Source organism: Salmo salar, chromosome 26, assembly GCF_965601325.2.
Source record: "Salmo salar chromosome 26, fSalSal1, whole genome shotgun sequence".
Taxonomy (NCBI): domain Eukaryota; kingdom Metazoa; phylum Chordata; class Actinopteri; order Salmoniformes; family Salmonidae; genus Salmo; species Salmo salar.
The window spans coordinates 48,600,354-48,627,901 of NC_138316.1; the positions used below are offsets into that span (position 1 = coordinate 48,600,354).

The window sequence follows — 27,548 nt, forward strand, 5'->3', positions numbered from 1 at the left end:
ACACAGGTACAGCCTTAGGTTGCCCGTCAGATAGAGCAACACAGGTACAGCCTTAGGTTGCCCGTCAGATAGAGCAACACAGGTACAGCCTTAGGTTGCCCGTCAGATAGAGCAACACAGGTACAGCCTTAGGTTGCCCGTCAGATAGAGCAACACAGGTACAGCTTTAGGTTGTCCGATGAATTTATATCAACTTTATATTTATATCAACTTTATATTAACTTTATAATTATATAAACTTTATATTTATATAAACTTTATATTTATATTAAGTTTATATTTATATTAACTTTATATTTATATCAACTTGTCACGTCCTGACCAGTAAAGGGGTTATTTGTTATTATAGTTTGGTCAGGACGTGGCAGGGGGTGTTTGTTTAGAGTGTTTCGGGGTTTGTTGGTCTATGTGCTTATGTAAGAGGGGTGTTTGTTTTAAGTGTTCCGGGGTTTTTGGTTAATGTTCTATGTTAATATATTTCTATGTTCTAGTCTAGTCTTTCAATTTCTATGTTTAGGGTTTTTGACTGACCTTCAATTGGAGGCAGCTGTTCCTCGTTGCCTCTGATTGAAGGTCCTATGTATAGGGGTGTTTTTGTAATGGGGTTTGTGGGTAGTTGTTTCCTGTTTTGTGTCTGTGCACCTGACAGGACTGTTTAGTGGCGTTCGTCGTTTTGTATACGTGATTTGTTTGTTTTTCCTTCTTTTAAATTAATAAAGAAGATGAGTTTACACGTTCCCGCTGCACCTTGGTCCAATCCTTACGACAACCGTTACACAACTTTATATTAACTTTATATTTACATCAACTTTATATTAAGTTTATATTTATATTAACTTTATATTTATATTAACTTTATATTTATGTAAACTTTATATTTATGTTGACTTTATATAAAGTGAACTATCATTCATCATTATGACAGGAAGTACAGGACATGTCTTCCTGCTGCAGGAGGACCAACCTCCACTAAAACAACACCAACCCTGACGGAAACATTATCATTGGCTCCCTACTTCAATCATGAAACTGAGGTCACTAGAGGTCAAAAGGGTTTTCACCTTCATCCCTCTCGCCATCCTTCTCACACCCCTTGGCCCTGGTCTCCCTCCCTCCTGTCTTTGTGTGCTGTAGTAATCTGGGGTGTTATGTGGTTAGTGTGTGTGTGTGGAATGTATTGGGGTAAGGGTGCATGTTAGACTCTGTTGGGCTGTGTACTAAACTCCTACAGCAGGGACAACACAATTGGACACCTGACCAGAGGTCTCTCTCTCTGTACCTCAGACGCTGCACAACCTGAACTCTAAGCTACCCAACACACAGTGGAGAAAGCTACAACTCTCAATACAATTACAAATGGTCAATATTTATTGATTGGGAAGTGGTGCGCTGCGTTGGGACATAGCTGCGTTGGAGAGACGGTTGATGATCGAGAGGGGCTAGGTAGATTTCCTCTGGTTTTCACCCGTCAACGTGGACTATAGCAACAGAGACGAGGTCAAAATGAACCAGACCAAGGTGGTAGAAGAGGAACCTTATAACTACTATGACTACTCAGACTGGTACTCAAACAATATGGAACCCACCAGACCTCCAAAAGAGTAAGTATGGGGGTCAGTAAATAGTGTACTATTTAACCGAACGCTTTTTTATCCAAAGCGACTTACAGTAATACATACATTTTCGTATAGGTGGCCACAGCACAGCGGGAATCACATCTTTCAATCCTGATGTTGCATTATCATGCTCTACCAACTGAGCCACACAGGATCAGTGCAATGAATTATGGGGGACTGTGTCATAATGTTATTTTGATTTAATTTAGTCTAAGCTCCGGGTTTCTCAATCACTGACCTGCATGGGCCAAAGTATAGCTGGTTTTCAATTCTTCCAGTTTTTCCCATCTATGATTGAATTATCTATTACAAATGGCATATATCCAGTTCTTAGGTGAAACTCTTGTCAGATTCGCTACTGAGAGCACAGTCAAGATGAACAGGATTTCTAGGGAGTTTGTTTTTGCTCTGCGCAAATGGTTTCTGACGGTCATTGCTCAGCTTGTGTTACATGACTGTTTCAGAGTTATTCTCCCATGTGACCCCACAGCGGACGACCAGCTGTTTCACATATGTATCGCTTCAGTATCTGTAAGTATCGGGCCTACTGACTATTTTCAATATTTACACCGGGTGAAAACATTTTATTGAACTTTGAACAGGAAGTCATGTTGAGACCAAGGTCTCTTTTACTAAGGAGCCATGTAATTACAGAGATACACATCCAGTACACATTTACCAACAACAATAGGGGTCACAGGTCAAATTAATATCAAATATGAATGTTTGGAATGAATGAAGACAGTGAATGTTTATATAGGCCATGTTCTAAAGGGGATGTTCAGTCAGTACATTGGTGCTACTCTCTATGACCTCAGAAAGCCATCTCCCTCAACATCCTCAGTGATACATGCCATCGTTAGGCCTTGTCCAATTTGTGGTAGAGTGCTCGCTCCACTTTTCTGAGGAGACCAATGGCATGAATCATAATTGAACTGACATACTGTAGGACTATTCACTTTGTGATTCTGTCAAAATAGAGGACACTCAGAGCACTATGTAGGGTCAACCTGGACTCAGGGGTACACGTAACATAGTAAATGTAAATCCGTGACACTCAAATTGGTATGAAATGTTAAGTTTGGTATGGTATGTATTCATTTGTGGCTGTCCATCATCCATTTTGTATGATATGTTCCGAATTACAATTCGCACGATATCTTACAAATTCCAATTTGTTTTGGCTAACGCTAGCTAGGTGGCTAATTGGGGGAAGGGAAGGGTTAGCTAACATGCTATATAGTTGCAAAGTAGCTAAAAAGTAGTAAGTAGTTCCAATGTTGCTAATCAGATAAAATGCAAAAGTTGTCTGTGATGAAATTCAAACACGCAATATTTTGGATGCTAGACATTCGTGTTCAAATCAAATTAAAATCAAATCAAATGTTAACCATACACATGGTTAGCAGATGTTATTGGTCACATACACATGGTTAGCAGATGTTATTGGTCACATACACATGGTTAACAGATGATAATGCGAGTGTAGCGAAATGCTTGTGCTTCTAGTTCCAACAGTGCAGTAATATCTAACAAGTAATCTAACAATTCCCCAACTACTACCTAATACACACAATCTAAAGGGGTGAATGAGAATATGTACATATAAGTATATGGATGAGCGATGGCCGTGCGGCATAGAACAGGTGCAGTAGATGGTATAAAATACATTATATACTGTACATGTGATGTGAGTAATGTAAGATATGTAAGCATTATTTAACGTGGCTAGTGATCCATTTATTAAAGTGTCCATTGATTGGGTCTCAATGTAGGCAGCAGCCTCTCTGAGTTAGTGATGGCTATTTAACAGTCTGATGGCCTTGAGATAGAAGCTGTTTTTCAATCTCTTGGTCCCAGCCTTGATGCACCTGTACTGACCTCGCCTTCTGGATGATAGCGGTGTGAACAGGCAGTGGCTCGGGTGGTTGTTGCCCTTGATGATCTTTTTGGCCTTCCTGTGACATCGGGTGCCGTAGATGTCATGGAGGGCAGGTAGTTTGCCCCTGGTGATGCGTTGTGCAGACCTCACTACCCTCTGGAGAGCCTTGCGGCTGGGGGCGGTGCAGTTGCCGTACCAGGCGGTGATACAGCCCAACAGGATGCTCTCGATTGTGCATCTGTAAAAGTTTTTCAGGGTTTTAGGTGACAGGCCAAATTTCTTCAGCCTCCTGAGGTTGAAGAGGCGCTGTTGCGCCTTCTTCACCACACTGTCTGTGTTGGTGGACCATTTCAGTTTGTCTGTGATGTGTACGCCCACGTTATATGCCCATGTTATACATCCAAACACCCTCCTTTTCTTCTTGCTGTAAGCAACCTTCTGTCCTACGTAACCATACCAAACGTAACATATCATACTAATTTGAGTGTGGCAGGTTTTTTAAGGTTTCCTATGTTACGTGTAGTCTATGAGACCAGGCTGGAAGGGTGGGTCAGCGTCTCCACTTACCAGGGCTCATCAAAAATAACAAGACAATGTTGAGGTAGCATTCATAAGGTCCTTTCCTATGAGTATCCCCGCCATATTATTTCATGCCCTCTGGCTTGACAACAAGGTACATTAGATGATTATTTTAGTTGTACTGTAGTTAAGGAGAGGAATTAGAGTTCCTATTGTATCACTTTATGGAATATCTTGTCTCCTAGCTCGTTGTGGTGCTGATTCTAGCAGTCCTGAAGAGGAGAAAGACTCTATGTGAGAGTTTTGCCAGTGGATCAACTGGTATCTCAAGGTAAAGTGCAGGTTCATTTACCAAACATATCAACATGAAGCAACCAGGAACTCTTGTCAACATGTGACAACCCAGTGGGCAAATACTGGTTGAATCAGCGTTGTTTCCATGTAATTTTAACACCAAAATGAAATGTAATGACATTGAATCAACGTGGAAAACTAATTGGATTTGAAAAAATAAAGGGAACGTGGGGGAATTTCCTATTTTTTTCACCCAAACTTTAACCTAAAATCCAATGACATGGTGAAATTCTTTGGTGATTTCATGTTGAATTCATGTTAGTTGACAACTCAACTAAATGTAAATCAGAACTAGACGTTGAACTGATGTCTGTGCCCAGTGGGAAACCTCACAAAACACCACTGTTACAAGAACAACTCAGGCTGCCTCATCGCTGTAACATACTATGAGACAATTTATAACAATGAAAAATGTTACCATTGATTTGCGGGTGTTTGGTTGGTCTTATCTCTGGTCTCTTCCCGCTGTGTGCCCCCACCAGTCCAGTGAACTTCCTGGACCAGACGCAGCACAAAGCCCTAGCAGTAACTGTGTTTGGGCTGGTCTTCAGCAAGCTGTCTGTATTGGTCCTGGCTCCAGATCCCCTGCCCTTCTCCAAAGACACCCCCCAGGAAATCAAAGGTGAGCAGCTGTGTCCCTGTCCCATTAAAACCTCTTGAATGTAAAGTCCCCATATTTGGTGACCCTTTTTTAAAATGTTTTATTCAATTCAGTCTGGTATGAGAAAGGTAGCCCCTATCTGCAAAGGCTGGGTGTCTGCAGTCAGCTGAGTATCTTGGCTGTTGATCGGTGCCTTCAAATCTTCGGTGTGACTTACTACCATATATGGGCATACGAATTTATAAGCGCAGGTCGAGCCGATGACCTCATTTCAAGATGGCTGCTACCTACATGTCGGTTAGCGTTGTAAAGCATAAACGACTTAATCACGGAATACGTCGATAGACACCGAAAGCAGGGATCATGAGGATGTCTTATTTGTCTGCCTGTGACCTACCGTTATCGATCACCAGCCTATTGCCATGTTATCTGATGATGTATGACTTAAGGGCAACATCCAATGTCCACCGAGTGACTAGATATATGATGTTGCCTGCTTACGCTCTGTAGGCATCCATTACACAGGGGATTGGCTACTATGGCACCTTGATAGTATTGTAGCCAATGAGATAAGCTTTCCAGAGATATGCAGTTGACCTGAGTGGGACAAAGCAATGCCTAGAACCTTTAAACATCCAACGTGCAAAAACAGTGTAATTACCCCATTCTGACACTTTGGAGAGGTTGAAAGGACACTTAAAGTATCCATAACACCACCACAATGTTGGAGTGAGGTTGATATGGAAGAAACTGTGTTTTCATTCTGAACAAATAGCATTTAGGGATTGCAAATATGTAATAGCACTGGAATGATCTAATTTACAGGCATATGTCACTTTGGAGAGGTTTAGGGACACTTGGAAACGTCCCGTGACCACACCTGACACCACTTACTAAAAACATCTGCCCATTTCTTGTTGTTAGATCTATCAATCCCATTTTCCCCCTGATGTTGTCCACATGTTGTGGAAGCCATGTGTTTCCAGGTCATCAATCATTCACTTCTAGCTTGTCAATGAACGATGACTTTGTAAAAAACTAAAAACCAAAACGGTTATTGTGTGTGTGTGTTTGATCTTGTGTATTCTGAACTATAACTCCTATCTATCTTCTGATCATTTCTTCAGATGTCTTCTTTCCAAATATACCCAAGTTCTTGCATGTCAGAATAATGTAATTACAGATGAATAGCAGTTACTTTTGGGTATGTCTATTTTGGCGGAAATCTACATTTTGCCATTACATTTCAGAGGTTTTAAACAGTGACCCTCTTTATTGGCCTTTTTATTTCTCTATGCACACTGTTGCCCTACACACTCACACACACTTTCACTCCAACACACACACAAACACTCACTCCATCATCTGCTCACTCACACACAACATGCACATACGTTGGTACTGACTCTACACACGTGCACACCCACTCATATACAAGCTGCTGATACTTAAAAACATTTTTTTATCCTGTTGCCTAGTTACCTTACTCCTATACATACAGTGACAGTCAAAAGTTTGGACACACCTACTCATTCAAGGTTTTTTCTTTATTTTTTACTATTTTCTACATTGTAGAATAATAGTGAAGACATCAACACTATGAAATAACACATATGGAATCATGTAGTAACCAAAAAAAGTGTTAAATCAAAATATATTTTCTATTGATTCTTCAAAGTAGCCACACTTTGCCTTGATGACAGCTTTGCACACTGTTGTCATTCTCTCAACCAGCTTCATGAGGAATGCTTTTTCAACAGTCTTGAAGGAGTTCCCACATATGCTGAGCACTTGTTGGCTGCTTTTCCTTCACTCTGCGATTTAACTCATGTAATACATTGAGGGGAAAAAGTATTTGATCCCCTGCTGATTTTGTACATTTGCCCACTGACAAAGAAATGATCAGTCTATAATTTTAATGGTAGGTTTATTTGAACAGTGCGAGACAGAATAACAACAAAAAAATCCAGAAAAACGCATGTCAAAAATGTTATAAATTGATTTGCATTTTAATGAGGGAAATAAGTATTTGACCCCTCTGCAAAACATGACTTAGTACTTGGTGGCAAAACCCTTGTTGGCAATCACAGAGGTCAGACGTTTCTTGTAGTTGGCCACCAGGTTTGCACACATCTCAGGAGGGATTTTGTCCCACTCCTCGTTGCAGATCTTCTCCAAGTCATTAAGGTTTCGAGGCTGACGTTTGGCAACTCGAACCTTCAGCTCCCTCCACAGATTTTCTATGGGATCAAGGTCTGGAGACTGGCTAGGCCACTCCAGGACCTTAACCTTTTAAGGACAGACGTTCCGCTAGCGGAACGCCTCACCAATATCCAATGGTAGAAATACAAATACCTTAAAAATGCTATAACTTCAATTTCTCAAACATATGACTATTTTACACCATTTTAAAGACAAGACTCTCGTTAATCTAACCACATTGTCCGATTTCAAAAAGGCTTTAAAGCAAAAGCAAAACATTAGATTATGTCAGGAGAGTACCCTGCCAAAAATAATCACACAGCCATTTTCAAAGCAAGCATATATGTCACAAAAACCAAAACCACAGCTAAATGCAGCACTAACCTTTGATGATCTTTATCAGATGACACTCCTAGGACATGATGTTATACAATACATGCATGTTTTGTTCAATCAAGTTCATATTTATATCAAAAACCAGCTTTTTACATTAGCATGTGATGTTCAGAACTAGCATACCCACCGCAAACTTCTGGTGAATTTACTACATTACTCACGATAAACGTTCACAAAATACATAACAATTATTTTAAGAATTATAGATACAGAACTCCTTTATGCAATCGCGGTGTCAGATTTAAAAATAGCTTTTCGGCGAAAGCACATTTTGCAATATTCTGAGTAGATAGCTCGGCCATCACAGGCTAGCTAATTTGACACCCACCAAGTTTGGGACAACCTAAACTCAGAATTTATATTAGAAAAATTGGGTTACCTTTGCTGTTCTTCGTCAGAATGCACTCCCAGGACTTATACTTCAACAACAAATGCTGTTTTGGTTCCAAATAATCCATAGTTATATTGAAATAGCTCCGTTTTGTTCGTGTGTTCAGGTCACTATTCGAAGGGTGACGCGCGAGCGTATTTCGTGACAAAAAATGTCAAAATATTCCATTACCGTACTTCGAAGCATGTCAAACGCTGTTTAAAATCAATTTTTAATAATATTCCAACCGGGCGACGTTGTATTCATTCAAAGGCTGAAAGAAAAAATTGAGAATTCTCATGAATGCGCATCTCCAGTGTCACTGTTCCCAGGCTGACCAGTAACAAAATCTCCTGCTGTTCCTTGCCCAGAGACAGCAGACACCTCATTCCACTTTCTGGTACCTTCTGAGAGCCATTGGAAGCCTTAGAAATTGTCACATTACAGCACAGATGCTGTATTTTCGATAGAGATGCAACAGAAGGAAAACAAATTGTCAGACAGGGCACTTTCTGTATGGAATCTGCTCAGGTTTTGGCCTGCCATATGAATTCTGTTATACTCACAGACACCATTCAAACAGTTTTAGAAACTTTAGAGTGTTGTCTATCCAAATCTACTAATTATATGCAGGAGGGCAGGAGTAGTAACCAGATCAAATCGGGTACGATTTTTATCCGTCTGTTTTTTATCCACTCCCTTTAATAAGAGTGTGCTCCTAATCTCAGCTCGTTACCTGTATAAAAGACACCTGGGAGCCAGAAATCTTTCTGATTGAGAGGGGGTCAAATACTTATTTCCCCCATTAAAATGCAAATCAATTTATAACATTTTTTACATGCTTTTTTCTGGATTTTTTTGTTGTTATTCTGTCTCTCACTGTTCAAATAAACCTACCATTAAAATTGTAGACTGATCATTTCTTTGTAAGTGGGCAAATGTACAAAATCAGCAGGGGATCAAATACTTTTTTCCCTCACTGTAACTTCTGGAACAGTAAAAACACATTGAAGGATGAACTGGTGTGATACTAAATACAGACTGTGTGTGTTCCTACTGCTTCCAGAGTACATGAAGCTCATCGCCATCTTCTACTGGCCTGCCCTGTACTACCCACTCCTGGCCTGTGGTACGCTCCACAGTAAACTGGGCTATGTGCTGGGCAGTCTATTCTCCTGGACCCACTTCGCTGTCCTCGTCTGGCAGAAGATTGACTGTCCCAAAACACCAGAGGTAATATCATCTGATATTTAAAGTGGGGAAAAAAAGGGGGCACATCTTTTTTTTGTTGCGTCATATTTAACAGAATTCATATCTCAAGCTTGAAATGTTCTATAATACATTATCTTAAAATGTTGTATCTACCATAACAAACTGGTAAAAAAATCTGTACGTTTTGTATTGATATGTTTTCCATTCTCTTGTCTCCACAGCTGTATAAGTACTATTCGCTGCTGGCCAGTCTCCCACAGATAGGCTGTCTGGGATTCCTCTGTATCAAGTACCCAATACTGTTTCTCAAAGGTGCTAAGGCTAATGGTTCTGAGGTGAGGGAAGACTGCTTTTTGACCAATGAGTGTATAGTCATGAACCTACCATCCGTTGTAGTCTCTCTTTAAGGTTTTGATAAGAACAATATCAAAGTTTCATGATCCCTGCCTGCATTTAGGTAGTCAAAACGCTGGGGTTACTGTCCTGCTCGTCAAATATCTGGATGAGAACTGCCTGTATTTAGGTTGTCAAAACGCTGGGGTTACTGTCCTGCTCGTCAAATATCTGGATGAGAACTGCCCCTTGATGCTTATGGGATATCTATGTAAAAAACTAAACGTAGCCCTTCAAGAGATTTTAAAGTTATGAAACTACATCAACCACGTAACTTGTAACCAAAGGTCTGATTACGTAAACAGCTTGGATGGAATTGATTTAGTATAATATCCCAGCACAGATTATGACCCAGGAATGTTATTTCTCTCAAGGTTTACACAATGCAGTGTTTATTTCACTGTAATCTGTGGATTGTCACGCTGTAAACTGTCGGTGACAGTGAGATCATGTGAGGTGTTTAATCTGACCGTGTTGTAATCACATTTACAGTTCTAACGACATCACACATTCTTTTAATGTGAATTTTCTGCATCCAAATGATTGATTCTATACAGTGTTGCAGGTGGCCAGTGTTGCAGGTGGCCAGTGTTGCAGGTGGCCAGTGTTGCAGGTGGTCAGTGTTGCAGGTGGTCAGTGTTGCAGGTGGCCAGTGTTGTCACATCATGCAACCATAATGTTTATGTGTTAATTAAACCGTTTGATTCTGATATAATTTGGCTTCAGGACCTGGACAGCAGCTACTACACAGACTACGTGAAATTAATTCTAAAGAAGAAAAAGTCAAACATCAGGTGGGGTTTATGAGGAAAAACAAGATACTAAAACTGAATGACCAGACTGTTTTATTATGAGAGAAACAAGATACTAAACTGAATGACCAGACTGTTTTATTATGAGAGAAACAAGATACTAAAACTGAATGACCAGACTGTTTTATTATGAGAGAAACAAGATACTAAACTGAATGACCAGACTGTTTTATTATGAGAGAAACAAGATACTAAACTGAATGACCAGACTGTTTTATTATGAGAGAAACAAGATACTAAACTGAATGACCAGACTGTTTTATTATGAGAGAAACAAGATACTAAAACTGAATGACCAGACTGTTTTATTATGAGAGAAACAAGATACTAAACTGAATGACCAGACTGTTTTATTATGAGAGAAACAAGATACTAAACTGAATGACCAAACTGTTTTATTATGAGAGAAACAAGATACTAAACTGAATGACCAGACTGTTTTATTATGAGAGAAACAAGATACTAAACTGAATGACCAGACTGTTTTATTATGAGAGAAACAAGATACTAAACTGAATGACCAAACTGTTTTATTATGAGAGAAACAAGATACTAAAACTGAATGACCAGACTGTTTAATTATGAGAGAAACAAGATACTAAACTGAATGACCAGACTGTGTTTTATTCTATGACAAAAACTAAGTAATGATGGCTGCGGCGTGCAGTTATTGACATCATTGTGTTTTTGTTCAGTACCTCTATCAGATCAGATAAACCCAAACTGTTGGAGACAGTAAAAGACACAGTCAAGTCCTATATCTACACACCACAGAAAGGTAAGCCTGGAGGGTTTTGACAATTTGTCTCCTAATCTTTTTTTTTTTTACAAAATATCCTAATGATACCATTGTTTCACCATGATTTTTTTGTAGTATTCCGGTTTCCACTAAAGCTGGCGATCTCAGCATTTGTGTCCTGCATAGCAGTTTATCAGGTAAAAAATACTGCAGTTAATTAGGAATCCATCACATTTCAGCAAAACATAACAATAATCAAAGGAACATAACAACAATCCACATCAAAGGATGGTTGTGAACATGGCTGCTTTCAGATAACTTGACAAGATGCCAGTTTTTTTTTAAATAGAAATAACTCTAACAGCCATGTGGTCATCCATCCTCTAGGTGGCGCTGCTGCTGGTAATACTGGTGATCCCCACCCTCCATATAGTCCGTGCTGGTATAGATGACAAGTTCCCCTTCCTTCTGGAGAGCTTTGGTATCGTCCTATCAGAGGACAGGATGGAGGTGGTCCAGATAGTTATTCACTATACCTGGTGTCTGGAAGGTGGGTGTCTGTCCTGTATTTACTGAGATGAGCTGCAGCATCGGGTGATAAGACAGTTTCCTGTGTGGGTTGATCCTGACCTGTTCGCTATGTTGTGTAGTGTGTTACCTGTGTGGGTTGACCCTGGCCTGTTCGTTATGTTGTGTAGTGTGTTACCTGTGTGGGTTGACCCTGGCCTGTTCGTTATGTTTTGTAGTGTGTTACCTGTGTGGGTTGACCCTGGCCTGTTCGTTATGTTGTGTAGTGTGTTACCTGTGTGGGTTGATCCTGGCCTGTTCGTTATGTTTTGTAGTGTGTTACCTGTGTGGGTTGACCCTGGCCTGTTCGTTATGTTGTGTAGTGTGTTACCTGTGTGGGTTGACCCTGGCCTGTTCGTTATGTTTTGTAGTGTGTTACCTGTGTGGGTTGATCCTGGCCTGTTCGTTATGTTTTGTAGTGTGTTACCTGTGTGGATTGACCCTGGCCTGTTCGCTCACCCTGATCATGCTCATGAGGTCCATGATCCTTCACAGGTAAAAACTTTTGATCAGCCAACACAGTAACACAGTAACACAGTATCACACTAACACAGTATCACACTAACACAGTATCACACTAACACACTAACACAGTAACACACTAACACAGTAACACACAAACACAGTATCACACTAACACAGTATCACACTAACACAGTATCACACTAACACACTAACACACTAACACAGTATCACAGTAACACACTAACACAGTAACACACTAACACACTAACACAGTAACACACTAACACACTAACACAGTCTCACACTAACACAGTATCACACTAACACAGTAACACACTAACACAGTAACACACTAACACAGTAACACACTAACACAGTAACACAGTAACACACTAACACAGTAACACACTAACACAGTATCACACTAACACAGTATCACACTAACACACTAACACAGTATCACACTAACACAGTAACACAGTATCACAGTATCACAGTAACACAGTATCACACTAACACAGTATCACACTAACACAGTATCACACTAACACAGTATCACAGTAACACAGTAACACAGTAACACAGTATCACACTAACACACTAACACACTAACACAGTATCACACTAACACAGTAGCACAGTAACACAGTATCACACTAACACAGTATCACACTTACACACTAACACAGTATCACACTAACACAGTATCACACTAACACAGCATCACACTAACACAGTATCACACTAACACAGTAACACACTAACACAGTAACACACTAACACACTAACACAGTATCACACTAACACAGTAACACACTAACACAGTATCACACTAACACAGTATCACACTAACACAGTAACACACTAACACAGTAACACACTAACACAGTAACACACTAACACAGTATCACACTAACACAGTAACACAGTATCACAGTAACACAGTATCACAGTAACACACTATCACAGTAACACACTATCACAGTAACACACTATCACACTAACACACTATCACACTAACACACTATCACACTAACACAGTATCACAGTATCACACTAACACAGTATCACACTAACACAGTATCACAGTAACACAGAATCACACTAACACAGAATCACACTAACACACTAACACAGTATCACACTAACACAGTAGCACAGTAACACAGTATCACACTAACACAGTATCACACTTACACACGAACACAGTATCACACGAACACAGTATCACACAACACAGTATCACACTAACACAGTATCACACTAACACAGTATCACACTAACACACTATCACAGTAACACATATCACACTAACACATACACAGTAACACAGTAACACACTAACACAGTAACACACTAACACAGTAACACACTAACACAGTATCACACTACCAGTAACACACTAACACAGTACACACTAACACAGTACACATAACACAGTATCACACTAACACAGTATCACACTAACACAGTATCACATAACACAGTATCACACTAACACAGTAGCACAGTAACACAGTATCACACTAACACAGTATCACACTAACACAGTACACACTAACACAGTATCACACTAACACAGTATCACACTAACACAGTATCACACTAACACAGTAACACAGTAACACAGTATCACACTAACACAGTATCACACTAACACAGTATCACACTAACACAGTATCACACTAACACAGTATCACAGTATCACACTAACACAGTATCACAGTATCACAGTAACACAGTATCACAGTAACACAGCATCACACTAACACAGTAGCACAGTAACACAGTATCACACTAACACAGTATCACACTTACACACTAACACAGTATCACACTTACACACTAACACAGTATCACAGTATCACACTAACACAGTAACTATATAAGTGCACCAAACATTGTTTTCTTTTGTACGTTCAAGAAACAATGGCAAAATACAATACATGCATAAGTAATTCTGTTTCTTCATGTTTCTACCATCAGATGGAACCTTCAGGGCTTGTACAGAGGAGATATTTACAACGTGTATAATTGCCAGAAGAGCATCCGTCCGTCTCAGACAGGCCTAGTGTGTTGGATGGGCTTCACTGGATATCAGGCTGCTGTCATCTCTTTAGGTAGGCTGACCTGACAGAGTGGTTTTAATTCCTAATTAAATTATTATCCAATTACCATTTTACCCTATAGTTCTTCAGTATATACTTGGTCATTTCTGTGTGCTACCAACCTCAATTCCTTTTAAAACTTACTTTTAAAATGAATTTTATGAAAGAGGGCAGTTATATTCTTATTCTAGATTCCTCTCTTACTATTTCATATTATTTGGTCAGGAATGGTCCTCCAGACTCTGGTCTTCTTCATCTGTTTTGTGTGGTTGGTGTTCCTCATCATCATCCCCATCTTGTACGGCCAGAACCTCATACTTTTCCAGGTCGCTGCCAAGGCCTGGTGAGTGCATCTTAAATTTAACAAAATTTGGTTCTGCCTGCTTATATGGAATCATACTCTTGCCATGAAGCCTTTATCTGATTTTCAAGCACCATCTTACAGAAATATTTTGACCAGCTAGCTCATCACCACAATACACTTTGAATTGATTAAGATATTCAACAGTTGATAAGAGCCTATTCTTTTCATATTGTGTGGATTATTTTCATATTGTGTGGATTATTTTCCCATTGTGGTATCTGATCTCACCAGGCCTGTGTGGGTGACGTTGATACTGACTATTACTCTACAACACGTGACAGCCAGGTTTGCTTTCATCAAAAAGGATGCTGGGACTAGAGACTTGAACAACAGGTACTAAAATTCTAGAACTCTATAAATTATTTACTTTATGTATTTGTTTATTTTTAACTTTTTTTCTCAGAACTAGTGACATCATAGATTACACCAGGGTTTCCCAAACTCAGACTTCGTGACCCCAAGGGGTGCACGTTTTGGTTTTTGCCCTAGGAATACACAGCTGATTCAAATAATCAAGCGTTGATCATTTGAATCAGCTGTGTAGTGTTAGGGCAAAAACCAAAACGTGCACCCCTTGGGGTCCCGAGGACCAATTTTGAGGAATAACTGGATTACACACTTCTTGAGTTGAAAGAGGGGTTTCTTTTCTTTTTGGTATATTTCATGTTAACATGAAAAATGACAAAAAATTCAGATGAGGTTTTTTTTCAAGGGGGACATGCCCCCGGACCCCCTGTACTTTCTTAACACCATTGATCCATCCAAAGTAGAACTAACTAGATGTATATTGGCTGTGTTGTTCCAGAGGCAGTCTGTTCCTGCTTACCTACCTGCTCTTCCTGATCAACATTGTGGTGGGGTTGATAGCTGCCATCTGGAGGATAGTCATCACTGCCCTCTATAACATAATCCACATGGGGCGCATGGACATCAGCCTCCTCAACCGCGCTGCTGAAACTTACGACCCGGGTATGTCAACATACAGTTCAGGGAATTATATAGTAACTGTTTTGAAAGGCCTGCCACTGGTAGATTTGTTACAAAACGGATATTGTCTAGGGGTCCTAGGCCTAGTTACATTGTCTGTAACCTGAATGAATGTGTGCGTTTCTGTGAGAAATAAGGGTTTGAGGACCTTGTTGGCTGGACATATGCCTAGGGAGACAGCAACCTTACCTTGGTCCAGTGCCAGCCAGCCCTGTCTCTCTTGACCTCTTGGTTGGCCAGTCCAAGCAGATTATTTGTTCAGATGGTGATGAAACATAAATATGTAAAAAATTGAAAAATACCAAAGGCATGCCCAAACTAAAGACTCCAAAAACCCACAAAAGGCATCATGGCCACCAAACAAAACCAGCAGCCTCACAGTTTGCCAGCTGGGACACTGACTGACCATCACCCTAATTGGCAGCACCTGGTGTGCTTATCAACCAGGCTCAGCACTTAAACAAGGTTGCTACTGCCCCCTGGGGGATGTAGTGTGGAAGTGGTAGTGACTTGTTGTGGGCTGTCTAAACTACCTAACCTATTCCATAACAAATTAATGTGAAGTATTCTCACGTATGGTGACCACGTTCATTAGCAATCATCTAACAATAACCCATGTAATTGAAAAACATTTCTGAAAGATGTCCCTGATGCAATTCCATCAATGTTTTACCTGCTCTGAAATACACAGGTGAACAGGTTAAACCTAACACATTGGTTTATGAATATGAGCCCTCAATATGTCTGATTCCCTGACCTCTGACCTTCATACAGCTTATTGTTACTACACCCACTACCTGAAGGTAGAGGTCAGCCAATCCCACCCTGTGATGAAGGCCTTCTGTGGGCTGGCACTGCAGGCTGCCTCGGCTGGAGGTGCTGGGCAGAAGATGCGAGATGCGGAGGAAGGTTGTTATAGACATACACACTCATACACGGATTTGCACAAAGGGTGTGGCCTTTTATGTCCCTCGCAGACACTTCCCAGACATGACATTGACTGAACCTACTACTACACAATGTGGAATTTATATGACCAAATAATTCCATCCATCCATCCAGTGTCAGTCTCTTTCTCTGCCCTGACAGCCTGCTCCTCCTCATTCTCCATGCCTTCAGGGATCCAGCTGGTGAATCAGGAGAAGAGACAGGACAAGGTGGTTAACAGCAGGAGGGTGCGGGCACGCTGGCAGTTACTCTACACACTGGTCAACAACCCATCTCTACTGGGGTCCAGAAAACACTACCAGCTGCAGGTCAGTCGCCAAAATAGAGAGTAGAAAAGAAGGCCAGCAACCTGTGTGTGTTTGTGTGTGTGACAATTTCCTGTACTCTACAAGACAAAGTATTTTTTATTCTCCAGCCCTCTGACAGCTTCGTGAATGGAACGAACCGTAGCGCCGCGGCAGGAAGCAAGAAAGACGCCAGCAGCAAAGACGCCAGCAGCAAACCCACCGCTGCTGAGGCAGGCGCTGCCACACCCGCTGCCACCGACGCTGCTGCTGCTGCTAACTGAGACCATGACACACGGTCATGACTGATGTCATGTGGTTTACGGGGTACTGACGGGTAGCAGTTGACTGTAGAGGCCTGTATTTCTGTGGGTTGCAGTCAAGTGCCTTGGCTTGTTCAGCTCCACATGAAGTGAATCTCTATGTATGTTGCTTTCTGTGTCATATTGTTGTCTGCAATGTCGATTTCAAAATTTTCTGGTCTATTATTTAGTTTTTGTAAAGGTCGTTATGGTGAAATAGTACAAAATCTCAACGGTTGCATGTGTTTGGTTATGATGCACAGAATACATCCTGTTTTAGCATCCACTATCCACCCCTTCATTTAATGTATTGCCCTTTATCAGTTGTTTCGGTAAGTTTTCAGAGGTTGAGATATTTGCTTTCAAAATATATGCAAGAACAATGATACAACATTTACACAAAAAATAAATGTAACTGACATCACAATCCAGTGTGAAAAAATCTACTGTTTTTCTCCTAGGTTGGAGTATGTGATTAAAACTCTTATTTTGAAAGAGAGACTTCTTTTCTAACAAATAAAACAGTTTCAAAGTAAATACAGGGGAACAACAAACGTGTAAGCATGTTTTAAAGAACCATGATGACTGCGTATGGAAACCCATTTTACAGAAGCCAACATTCAGACAGTTCATTCGTTATACAACAACCCCTTTTTTTGGCATTTCACTATAGATGGAATAACACGCCATGTCAGGAAGCTGCAAATCAATAATGAACAAGCATTCCTTGTCAATACTTTATTACTTCAGGCACATATAGCAGAGGATGAACACTGAGGCAATTTACACATCTTAACACTTAAATTTAATCATACGCTATCAAAATGTAACACTTATCTTACTGTCAAAATGTAAGAGTTGCGTAACAGTGGGGGTTTTAATGGATATGAGATAGAGACATACGGATCATATATATTATTGACACAATACCAGGTTAAAGGTTACTGTGAAATGACTTACAACAATAGCTTGTGACACACAGCTTAAGGGTTTGTTGGCAACAGTGAAGTGGACATTCACTCTAGATTTAAAAACAACAAATAGTGTGCACAGCTGTCATCATGGCAAAGGGGGGGGGGGGCTACTTTGAAGAATCTAAAATCTAAAATATATTTTAAATTGGTTAATTGTTTTTTTTGGTTACTACATGATTCAATATGTGTTATTTCATAGTTTTGATGTCCTCACTATTATTCTACAATGTAGAAAATAGTTTAAAAAATAAATAAAGACCTACTCATTCAAGGGTTTTTGTGTCCAAACTTTTGTCTGGTACTGTATATTATTGACACAATAGCAGATTAAAGGTTACTGTAAAATGACTTCGAACAATAGCTTGTGACACACAGCTTAAGGGTTTGTTGGCAACAGTAAAGCGGACATTCACTCTAGATAAAAAATAGCATTGATAGCCTACAATAGATTAACACAGACATTCATAAGTGCATCTGTTACTTTAAGAAGAGACATTTTAGATACAGTTAAAAGCTTCTCGCCTTCTTGCCTGTGACAGACTACACTGAATAACTGTCACAAGTCTCAGGAAACGTCACAGTTAAGAGCACACCGGAGGGGTCTATTTTTAGAATAGGCTTACATATTTTACTACAGAGATGTTTTTTTTTAACTTAATCTTCACAGCATACATAAACTACCTTCTTTACTTTTCCATTCAAAAGCGGAAGCACCTATGACTTTGTCTACACTGTATCCAGGCCATTGATATGGCAGCCATTTTGAAAAACGACAGGTCACAGATTCTTCTCTCATGGATCGATAAACAGTTACTGTGAGACTTACATGTGATCATGACTGAAGATGACTAGAACCTGTCTAGTCAAGACAATCTATCAAATACTAACAACAACAACAACAGGATCAGTGGTGTGGCTCTTTGAAATGCCCAGAGATATTAACAGCCTCCGCCCCTAGTGGTAACCTATCGCTGAACTCTGACCCCATCTCACACTCATCCAGATTCCCTCTGTACTGAGACAGAGTGAACGACTCGGTCACCACACTCCCCTCCACGTCCTCCTCTCTCTCTCCCGCACTCTCCGATTCCCCGTCCTCTCCCTCCCCCATCTCGCTGGCTGTGATCTGCGTCTGTGACTCGGCGTACGAGTTCCTCAGGTTGAAGTTGACCACTAGGTTCCTCTCCATGTGATGCTGGTGGTCTTTAGCCTTCATGATGAGCTTGTAGGTCTTGTTCCTGTATTTGTAGACCAGGTGGAAGCAGGTGGCCCCCAGCAGGGGCACGGTGGAGACGGTGAGGAGACAGATACTGACGACTATAATGATCAACAGGTTAGGAACTCTCTTCCTGGTGGTGAAGAGGACCTGCACCTCACAGTCCTCTCCTCTGTAGGTGAGACAGAGGGAGTAGTTGGCGCCGGGGCGTAGGTCCTGGAACAGATAGGTGTTGATGCCATCCTCCATCCTGGACCACTGGATGGCTGAGTGTCTGTGGTCTGAGGTGACACACAGATACAGCCCTGAGTCCACCTGGGCTCTCCTGGTTACCTCTGATTGGTTGGGAGGCTCTTTGTTGATGGAATGGAACCCTTCTGAGGTGCTGAGACGGATGTCTGTGTTGTCTTTAGGAAGGAGGAGAGGATTGAGTCTAACTTTAGCCTCAGTCTCTGACACCCCTAAGGCTATGACTCCAAAGTCAAAGGTATACTGCCTGACATCTTCCAGGCTTATATTGACGGCCTGGTTGGAGATGTACTGTGTCTCACTGGTCAAGGTACATTTGCTAGTTGCACGGGACGGATATTTGGGCACTTGCTCCGTACGCTCAGTGTCAACTTCAATGGGAGGAAGGGTTGGGAAGATATTGTACTTTCCTTCCAAATGGGGAATATTGAATGGTTTGAAAGGGTTTTTAATGGAGGTTTTGATCACAGGTTGAAGTACTGAGGGGATTTTCTCCCCATTAATAATAACTGGTGGGTCAGTCACTTTTCCAACAGGTCGAGGTGGTGGTGGTTTTGGTACTACCACTACTATTGATAGTGAATCGTCATCTTCACCAAACTCATTGGTGGCGGTACAGCTGTAGTTGCCATTGTCCTTTTTACTAAGGCGCGGTATGACTAGAGTGCCGTTATGGAACATTTCAAATGGATTGTCTGCCGTTTTAGAATCCTCATTAGATTCATTGGATTCTGCTAATTCTTTATCTTTGGTGGACAGAGGGTACTCTACACTTTGACGGTTTGTGTGGATTTTCCAGATAACCTCTGGCTTTGGGTTCCCTTTGATCTCACAGTTCAGGATCAACACTGTGCCTTCATAGAGTGTTGTGTTCTCAAGGTTAGGCTCAGCCGTTATGCTAACATTAGGGGCCATGCACTTTGACTCAGACAGTTTCACGATCACCACTCCTCTCAACTGCTCTGGACTGTCACAGACAATCGAGTTCTGTTCTGGGACCGATATGGTGGTCTTTAGAATCCAGTCCCTCAGCCAGTCCATCCTACAGTGGCATGTGAATGGGTTGTTATAGAGCTGTAGATGAGACAGGGAGATCAGGCTGTCGAAAGTCCCCTCCGCTATAGTGGTGAACCTGTTGTTGTTGAGGCGGAGAGACCTCAGGTCCTTGAGGTTAGAGAAGGAGTCTTTAGGCAGACTGACCATCTCATTGTGGTTCATCTTCAGCAGCTGCAGGGCTGTGAGGTGATGGAGATCCTCCCAAGGGAAGTCCACCATCTTGTTGTGACTGACATCAAAGTTCCGCAGCTGGACCAGGGGAGCCAGGGTGCCCGGTTCGATGGTGACTATCTCGTTATTGGCCATCCATAAGGACGTGACATGGGTCACATTGTCGAAGCTGCCCGACTCCACCAAAGATATCTTGTTGGCAGAGAGACTCAGAGTGGTCACGTTGGGAGGCAACCTTTCAGGGATGTCAACCAAGTCTTTGTAGGAACATTCAGCGAAGTGGCGTCCGTACTTGTCGGAGCAGTCGCATAGTTCAGGGCAGCCGTGTCCGACTCCAATAACAGAGCTCCACAAGGAGAGGAAGAACACGTAGGAACGAGACATTTTCTCTTCCTGCAAAACAAATGTCACTGTGTCACTAGATATCTGTTTTAATTGTAAATGTCAAAGCTGTTTACAATTCACATTGCACACTCCCAGTCACCATTCATAAACAGTACCTGGAGAAAAGATACCTCAACATTCTCTTGAGTGTAAATGCAGCAATGAAAATATGAATATTGATGAATAGGCTAATAAATATTGCAACTGCCAACCCCTGACTTTGAAATCCATTTACAGGATTTCCATATTAACTGTAATACTTTATATTTGTCCGATAGCCTACCATGCGTTAGGAATTCTGCTTAAATTAGAACAAAAATATTGATGGTTACATTTTTTACCAGAATTATTCGTTTCGATATCCATTGACAATAATAATGTACTGTTATAAAAATATAGAAAGATTGTATTATTAAATTCGAAATTTCAACAAAACTGATCAGTTCAACTAAACCAGAGAGCTTGTGAAAAAGGTTGCCACCTTTTTGGAGCGCCTGCAATTTGTTTTTAAACTACGCCACAGCGACTGTGCCCGAGCCCTGTCCTTGGTGCTGAGACCGACAGCACCCGCACCGCTTATGATGTTGTTAACCGCGGAATCAGTACATGCGTGCAGCTGGTGTAGAATGCTATGGTCATGCATCAATCAAGGCGACATTTCACTGCAAAAAAACACAACTAAATGTAAAACCTTTAGGAAGTAAATGTTAGTTATATTTCACGATGACTCAGGTGTCCTTAGAGGTCAAAACGCAATTAAAAGAGCAATTTTACATTCTACAAATTCCAATTTCTAAGCAAACATAAACACATTCAACCTCGCCATCAAAAGCAACATAACACATCTTACCAGTGTGATGTTTTCCCCAGCGCAATGGAAGCAACGGATATTCTTGCTATTGATAGGAGTGGTCTCTTATTAGAACCCCATAAAGCTGGCTACATGATGAGTTGGGAGCAAGTTTTTAAAGGTGTGCACGTATGGCATTGCTCTTACATGATTGCTGAAACATATGTGGGTCCCTTTCCTGGTCGGATGCTGATATGTCTGTGCGTTGCGATGGGATTTTGCAGAGAGTCACAGCACACGCCAGCCTCTGGAAAGTAGACGTTGCAAAAATTAAAGTGACGCGCCCTCCCTCTTCCATGGCTTCTGTTATCTTCCATGACAACAGTGTAGGAAACCCACCCAGCCAATTATTGATGGACTGTTAATAACTGTTATGTAGGCCTAGATGTGACAAGCTGGAAAAGTGCCCGGTTCCAGGGTGTGGATTGAGCAGGCAGAGTGATGCAGAGGCAGACAACAAAAAGGACCGTTTTTTTTTACAGTTATTTTAATAAGGCAGGTTTTCAATCGTCACCGTTTCAGTAATCAAGTTAACACTTTGTCATTTCCTCTTCACAATTCAGTTAAAATGTTTTATGTCTGTATACCAATTGCTTCTTTACTTTTAACTTAAAAACCATGCTACTAAAAAAACAAACAAACATACAAACCAAAGGAACAAAGTGGCGCAGGAAGCGGACCAAGGCCAACAGACAGCTGTCCATATTTTCGCGCAGGTTAGCGTTTATTGTCATGAATGTTGTTCTGGAGGCAGCACTGCAAAGTGGTCACTAGCTGGCACAGCCACAAAGTCATAAAATCACATTTTAAACGTAACCCTAACCTTAACCACACTGCTAACCCGAATGCCTAACTATAACCTTAAATTAATTAAACATTTTACAATAGAGCTAATTTTGACTTTGCAGCTGGCCCATCTAGCAGAAATCGCCCAGTTCTGCCTCAAGGAAAAGACTCATCCCTATAAACGTCGACATGTTATTTTTTTTTTACTTCATACCAGAGAGGAAAAGGTGAAGCAAGAGGTTTTACTCCGTCCAAAATCTGTGTAGATCATCAACGATTAAGCAAGTGAAGAGTTTTGTATGGTGGGAAATGAGAGACTGTCGAATTTAGTAAAGATACAAATGAATTGCCATTTTGATACAAGAGGCTTATTTGATCGAATAGAAGTTTGGTAATGCTTAGGCTGTTAGGAGTGTACTGATATAAGTGTGATGCACGTGAAACCCCGGCAACTTTGAGAAAAAAACACTTTATATTGGAGTTGTCCCTGTTGAAATTCAAGATGGTCTAGGTGTATTCATGAGGCTAGCATAGCAGCTCACACTCCATTGAATATAGGCGGTTGACATCAACACCCCTTATCGAATTGGCTATTTTAAGAAGTATTCAAATAACAAGATGTATCCACCAATCCAAAGAAAGGAATAGGCAGGAGATTGACAGCCCGCCGTTCCGCTCTGTGGACAACGAATCTCCTTGTTAGGGCAGAGACACAAGCATCTCATCATTGTATGCGGTGTCTCTGGTCATACAACAAAGTCCATTTGCCATGTGCTCTCATCAAACATTTCAGCCATAAGGTATATTGCAACAAGGCTCCACCATGCCTCTGGACAGAATCCCTTCCTGTGGGCAGCTGCCTGGAACACACGCAATATTACGTTTCACACACTGGTTAGCAAAAGCAAATATTTCACACAAAAATAAATAAACCCCCTATATTTACTAAAAACAAACAACAAAGTCCCCTTGAACAGAAAGTTCTTCAATACCTGCTAGCTAGCAGCTCTCCCACACGGTGTCCTGAGGCAGCCAGCTAGCTAGCAGCTCTCCCACACGGTGTCCTGAGGCAGCCAGCTAGCTAGCAGCTCTCCCACACGGTGTCCTGAGGCAGCCAGCTAGCTAGCAGCTCTCCCACACGGTGTCCTGAGGCAGCCGGCTAGCTAGCAGCTCTTCCACACGGTGTCTTGAGGCAGCCAGCTAGCTAGCAGCTCTTCCACACGGTGTCCTGAGGCAGCTAGCTAGCTAGCAGCTCTCCCACAGCTCTCCCACGCGGTGTCCTGAGGCAGCCAGCTAGCTAGCAGCTCTTCCACACGGTGTCCTGAGGCAGCCAGCAGCTCTCCCACAGCTCTCCCACGCGGTGTCCTGAGGCAGCCAGCAAGCTAGCAGCTCTCCCACACGGTGTCCTGAGGCAGCCAGCTAGCTAGAAGCTCTTCCACACGGTGTCCTGAGGCAGCCAGCTAGCTAGCAGCTCTCCCACACGGTGTCCTGAGACAGCCAGCTAGCTAGCAGCTCTTCCACACGGTGTCCTGAGGCAGCTAGCTAGCCAGCAGCTCTCCCACACGGTGTCCTGAGGCAGCCAGCTAGCTAGCAGCTCTCCCACACGGTGTCCTGAGGCAGCCAGCTAGCCAGCAGCTCTCCCACACGGTGTCCTGAGACAGCCAGCTAGCTAGCAGCTCTCCCACACGCTGTCCTGAGGCAGCCAGGGCCATTCTGTTAGTGTTCTCTATCCCCTGCTTCCTGTCTCCTGGTCGACCTGGGGTATCAGGTTTCTGGTGACCAGACTTCGCTGGGCCGACGTCCTGACTGCCAGGCAACGACGGGTGTAACATCCAGCACTCCGCCCGTTTCCAGTCACCTCAGCCCCGTCGCTCATCCACTTTGAGTGGACCACTCCATCCGGCTGTCTGCGGGCTGCCATGGCAGTATTGGCCTACGCAAAGTGTCACAAGATGGAGAAGTGTCAGGTTTAAGGGTTGAGCAGGCAGAATGAAGCAGAGACAGACAAGATGGAGAAGTGTCAGGTTTAAGGGTTGAGCAGGCAGAGTGAAGCAGAGACAGACAAGATGGAGAAGTGTCAGGTTTAAGGGTTGAGCAGGCAGAGTGAAGCAGAGGCAGACAAGATGGAGAAGTGTCAGGTTTAAGGGTTGAGCAGGCAGAGTGAAGCAGAGACAGACAAGATGGAGAAGTGTCAGGTTTAAGGGTCTGGGTTGAGCAGGCAGAGTGAAGCAGAGGCAGACAAGATGGAGAAGTGTCAGGTTTAAGGGTCTGGGTTGAGCAGGTAGAGTGAAGCAGAGACAGACAAGATGGAGAAGTGTCAGGTTTAAGGGTCTGGGTTGAGCTGGCAGAATGATGCAGAGGCAGACAAGATGGAGTTAGTGTCAGGTTTAAGGGTCTGGGTTGAGCAGGCAGAATGATGCAGAGGCAGACAAGATGGAGAAGTGTCAGGTTTAAGGGTTGAGCAGGCAGAATGAAGCAGAGGCAGACAAGATGGAGAAGTGTCAGGTTTAAGGGTTGAGCAGGCAGAATGAAGCAGAGACAGACAAGATGGAGAAGTGTCAGGTTTAAGGCTTGAGCAGGCAGAGTGAATCAGAGGCCGACAAGATGGAGAAGTGTCAGGTTTAAGGGTTGAGCAGGCAGAATGAAGCAGAGACAAACAAGATGGAGAAGTGTCAGGTTTAAGGGTTGAGCAGGCAGAGTGAAGCAAAGGCAGACAAGATGGAGAAGTGTCAGGTTTAAAGTTTGAGCAGGCAGAGTGAAGCAGAGACAGACAAGATGGAGAAGTGTCAGGTTTAAGGTTTGAGCAGGCAGAATGAATCAGAGGCAGACAAGATGGAGAAGTGTCAGGTTTAAGGGTTGAGCAGGCAGAGTGAATCAGAGGCAGACAAGATGGAGAAGTGTCAGGTTTAAGGGTTGAGCAGGCAGAATGAAGCAGAGACAAACAAGATGGAGAAGTGTCAGGTTTAAGGGTTGAGCAGGCAGAGTGAAGCAAAGGCAGACAAGATGGAGAAGTGTCAGGTTTAAGGTTTGAGCAGGCAGAGTGAAGCAGAGACAGACTAAAAAAGGGTCAGTTTTCAACATTTATTTTCATGTTGCTATGGTTTCAATTGTCACCATTTCAGTAATGACATTAACACATTCTTAATTAGTTTTCACAATTCAGTTAGAGTAACTGTCCAGTGAAAATCTCACTTTTACAAGTTCATTTTCTGTTAACTCATAATGCTGCTGACTCGTCCTATAGTCCTATTTGTGGCCAAAGTATAAATTGGAAGGAAAAAGCCCTGTTAAAAATCTCACCTCAAATCTCAAACAGGGGTACACCCTCACCACTCTGTTGTTAGGGTACGCCCACACCATTCTGTTGTTGGGGTACACCCTCACCATTCTGTTGTTGGGGTACAACCTCACCATTCTGTTGTTGGGGTACACCCTCACCATTCTGTTGTTGGGGTACAACCTCACCATTCTGTTGTTGGGGTACACCCTCACCATTCTGTTGTTGGGGTACACCCTCACCATTCTGTTGTTGGGGTACACCCTCACCACTCTGTTGTTGGGGTACACCCTCACCATTCTGTTGTTGGGGTACACCCTCACCATTCTGTTGTTGGGGTACAACCTCACCATTCTGTTGTTAGGGATCGCCCACACCATTCTGTTGTTGGGGTTCGCCCTCATCATTCTGTTGTTAGGGTACACCCTCACCATTCTGTTGTTGGGGTACACCCTCACCATTCTGTTGTTGGGGTACACCCTCACCATTCTGTTGTTGGGGTACAACCTCACCATTCTGTTGTTGGGGTACAACCTCACCATTCTGTTGTTGGGGTACACCCTCACCATTCTGTTGTTGGGGTACACCCTCACCATTCTGTTGTTGGGGTACACCCTCACCATTCTGTTGTTGGGGTACACCCTCACCATTCTGTTGTTGGGGTACACCCTCACCATTCTGTTGTTGGGGTACACCCTCACCATTCTGTTGTTGGGGTTCGCCCTCACCATTCTGTTGTTAGGGTACACCCTCACCATTCCACCATTCTGTTGTTGGGGTTCGCCCTCACCATTCTGTTGTTAGGGTACACCCTCACCATTCTGTTGTTGGGGTACAACCTCACCATTCTGTTGTTGGGGTACACCCTCACCATTCTGTTGTTGGGTACACCCTCACCATTCTGTTGTTGGGGTACAACCTCACCATTCTGTTGTTGGGTACACCCTCACCATTCTGTTGTTGGGGTACACCCTCACCATTCTGTTGTTGGGGTACACCCTCACCATTCTGTTGTTGGGGTACACCCTCACCATTCTGTTGTTGGGGTACACCCTCACCATTCTGTTGTTGGGGTACACCCTCACCATTCTGTTGTTGGGGTACAACCTCACCATTCTGTTGTTGGGGTACACCCTCACCATTCTGTTGTTGGGGTACACCCTCACCATTCTGTTGTTGGGGTACACCCTCACCATTCTGTTGTTGGGGTACACCCTCACCATTCTGTTGTTGGGGTACACCCTCACCATTCTGTTGTTGGGGTACACCCTCACCATTCTGTTGTTGGGGTACACCCTCACCATTCTGTTGTTGGGGTACACCCTCACCATTCTGTTGTTGGGGTACACCCTCACCATTCTGTTGTTGGGGTACACCCTCACCATTCTGTTGTTGGGGTACGCCCTCACCATTCTGTTGTTGGGGTACACCCTCACCATTCTGTTGTTGGGGTTCGCCCTCACC

General features: G+C 42.5%; 2 protein-coding genes across 2 annotated transcripts; one reads left to right on the forward strand and one right to left on the reverse strand.

The window, feature by feature from the left end:
* The first annotated feature begins 1,175 nt into the window (after nt 1–1,175).
* Nucleotides 1,176–17,566, forward strand: LOC106587923 (receptor for retinol uptake stra6). The gene is made up of 18 exons (XM_045708763.2): nt 1,176–1,601; nt 2,081–2,147; nt 4,263–4,348; nt 4,854–4,993; nt 9,007–9,173; nt 9,374–9,487; nt 10,272–10,339; nt 11,053–11,135; nt 11,232–11,293; nt 11,484–11,646; nt 12,083–12,158; nt 14,115–14,248; nt 14,462–14,579; nt 14,832–14,933; nt 15,406–15,569; nt 16,362–16,496; nt 16,707–16,843; nt 16,951–17,566. The coding sequence occupies exons 1-18, from the start codon at nt 1,504–1,506 to the stop codon at nt 17,101–17,103; spliced, it is 2,067 nt and encodes a 688-aa protein (XP_045564719.1). The 5' UTR covers nt 1,176–1,503; the 3' UTR covers nt 17,104–17,566.
* Nucleotides 17,567–17,844: 278 nt separating this feature from the next.
* LOC123730793 (immunoglobulin superfamily containing leucine-rich repeat protein 2) lies at nt 17,845–22,294 on the reverse strand. The gene is made up of 2 exons (XM_045708761.2): nt 22,022–22,294; nt 17,845–21,180 (listed from the first exon to the last, which is right to left on the reverse strand). The coding sequence occupies exon 2, from the start codon at nt 21,169–21,171 to the stop codon at nt 19,000–19,002; it is 2,172 nt and encodes a 723-aa protein (XP_045564717.2). The 5' UTR covers nt 21,172–21,180; nt 22,022–22,294; the 3' UTR covers nt 17,845–18,999.
* Between the last annotated feature and the right edge of the window lie 5,254 nt (nt 22,295–27,548).

Bases quoted from the DNA above. Each gene is read 5' to 3' on its own strand.
- LOC106587923 (XM_045708763.2), top strand. From the start codon at position 1,504: ATGAACCAGACCAAGGTGGTAGAAGAGGAACCTTATAACTACTATGAC. The intron at 11,294-11,483 runs GTAAAAAATACT...TCCATCCTCTAG, and splicing joins CCTGCATAGCAGTTTATCAG to GTGGCGCTGCTGCTGGTAAT. The intron at 14,580-14,831 runs GTGAGTGCATCT...TGATCTCACCAG, and splicing joins CAGGTCGCTGCCAAGGCCTG to GCCTGTGTGGGTGACGTTGA.
- LOC123730793 (XM_045708761.2), bottom strand. From the start codon at position 21,171: ATGTCTCGTTCCTACGTGTTCTTCCTCTCCTTGTGGAGCTCTGTTATT.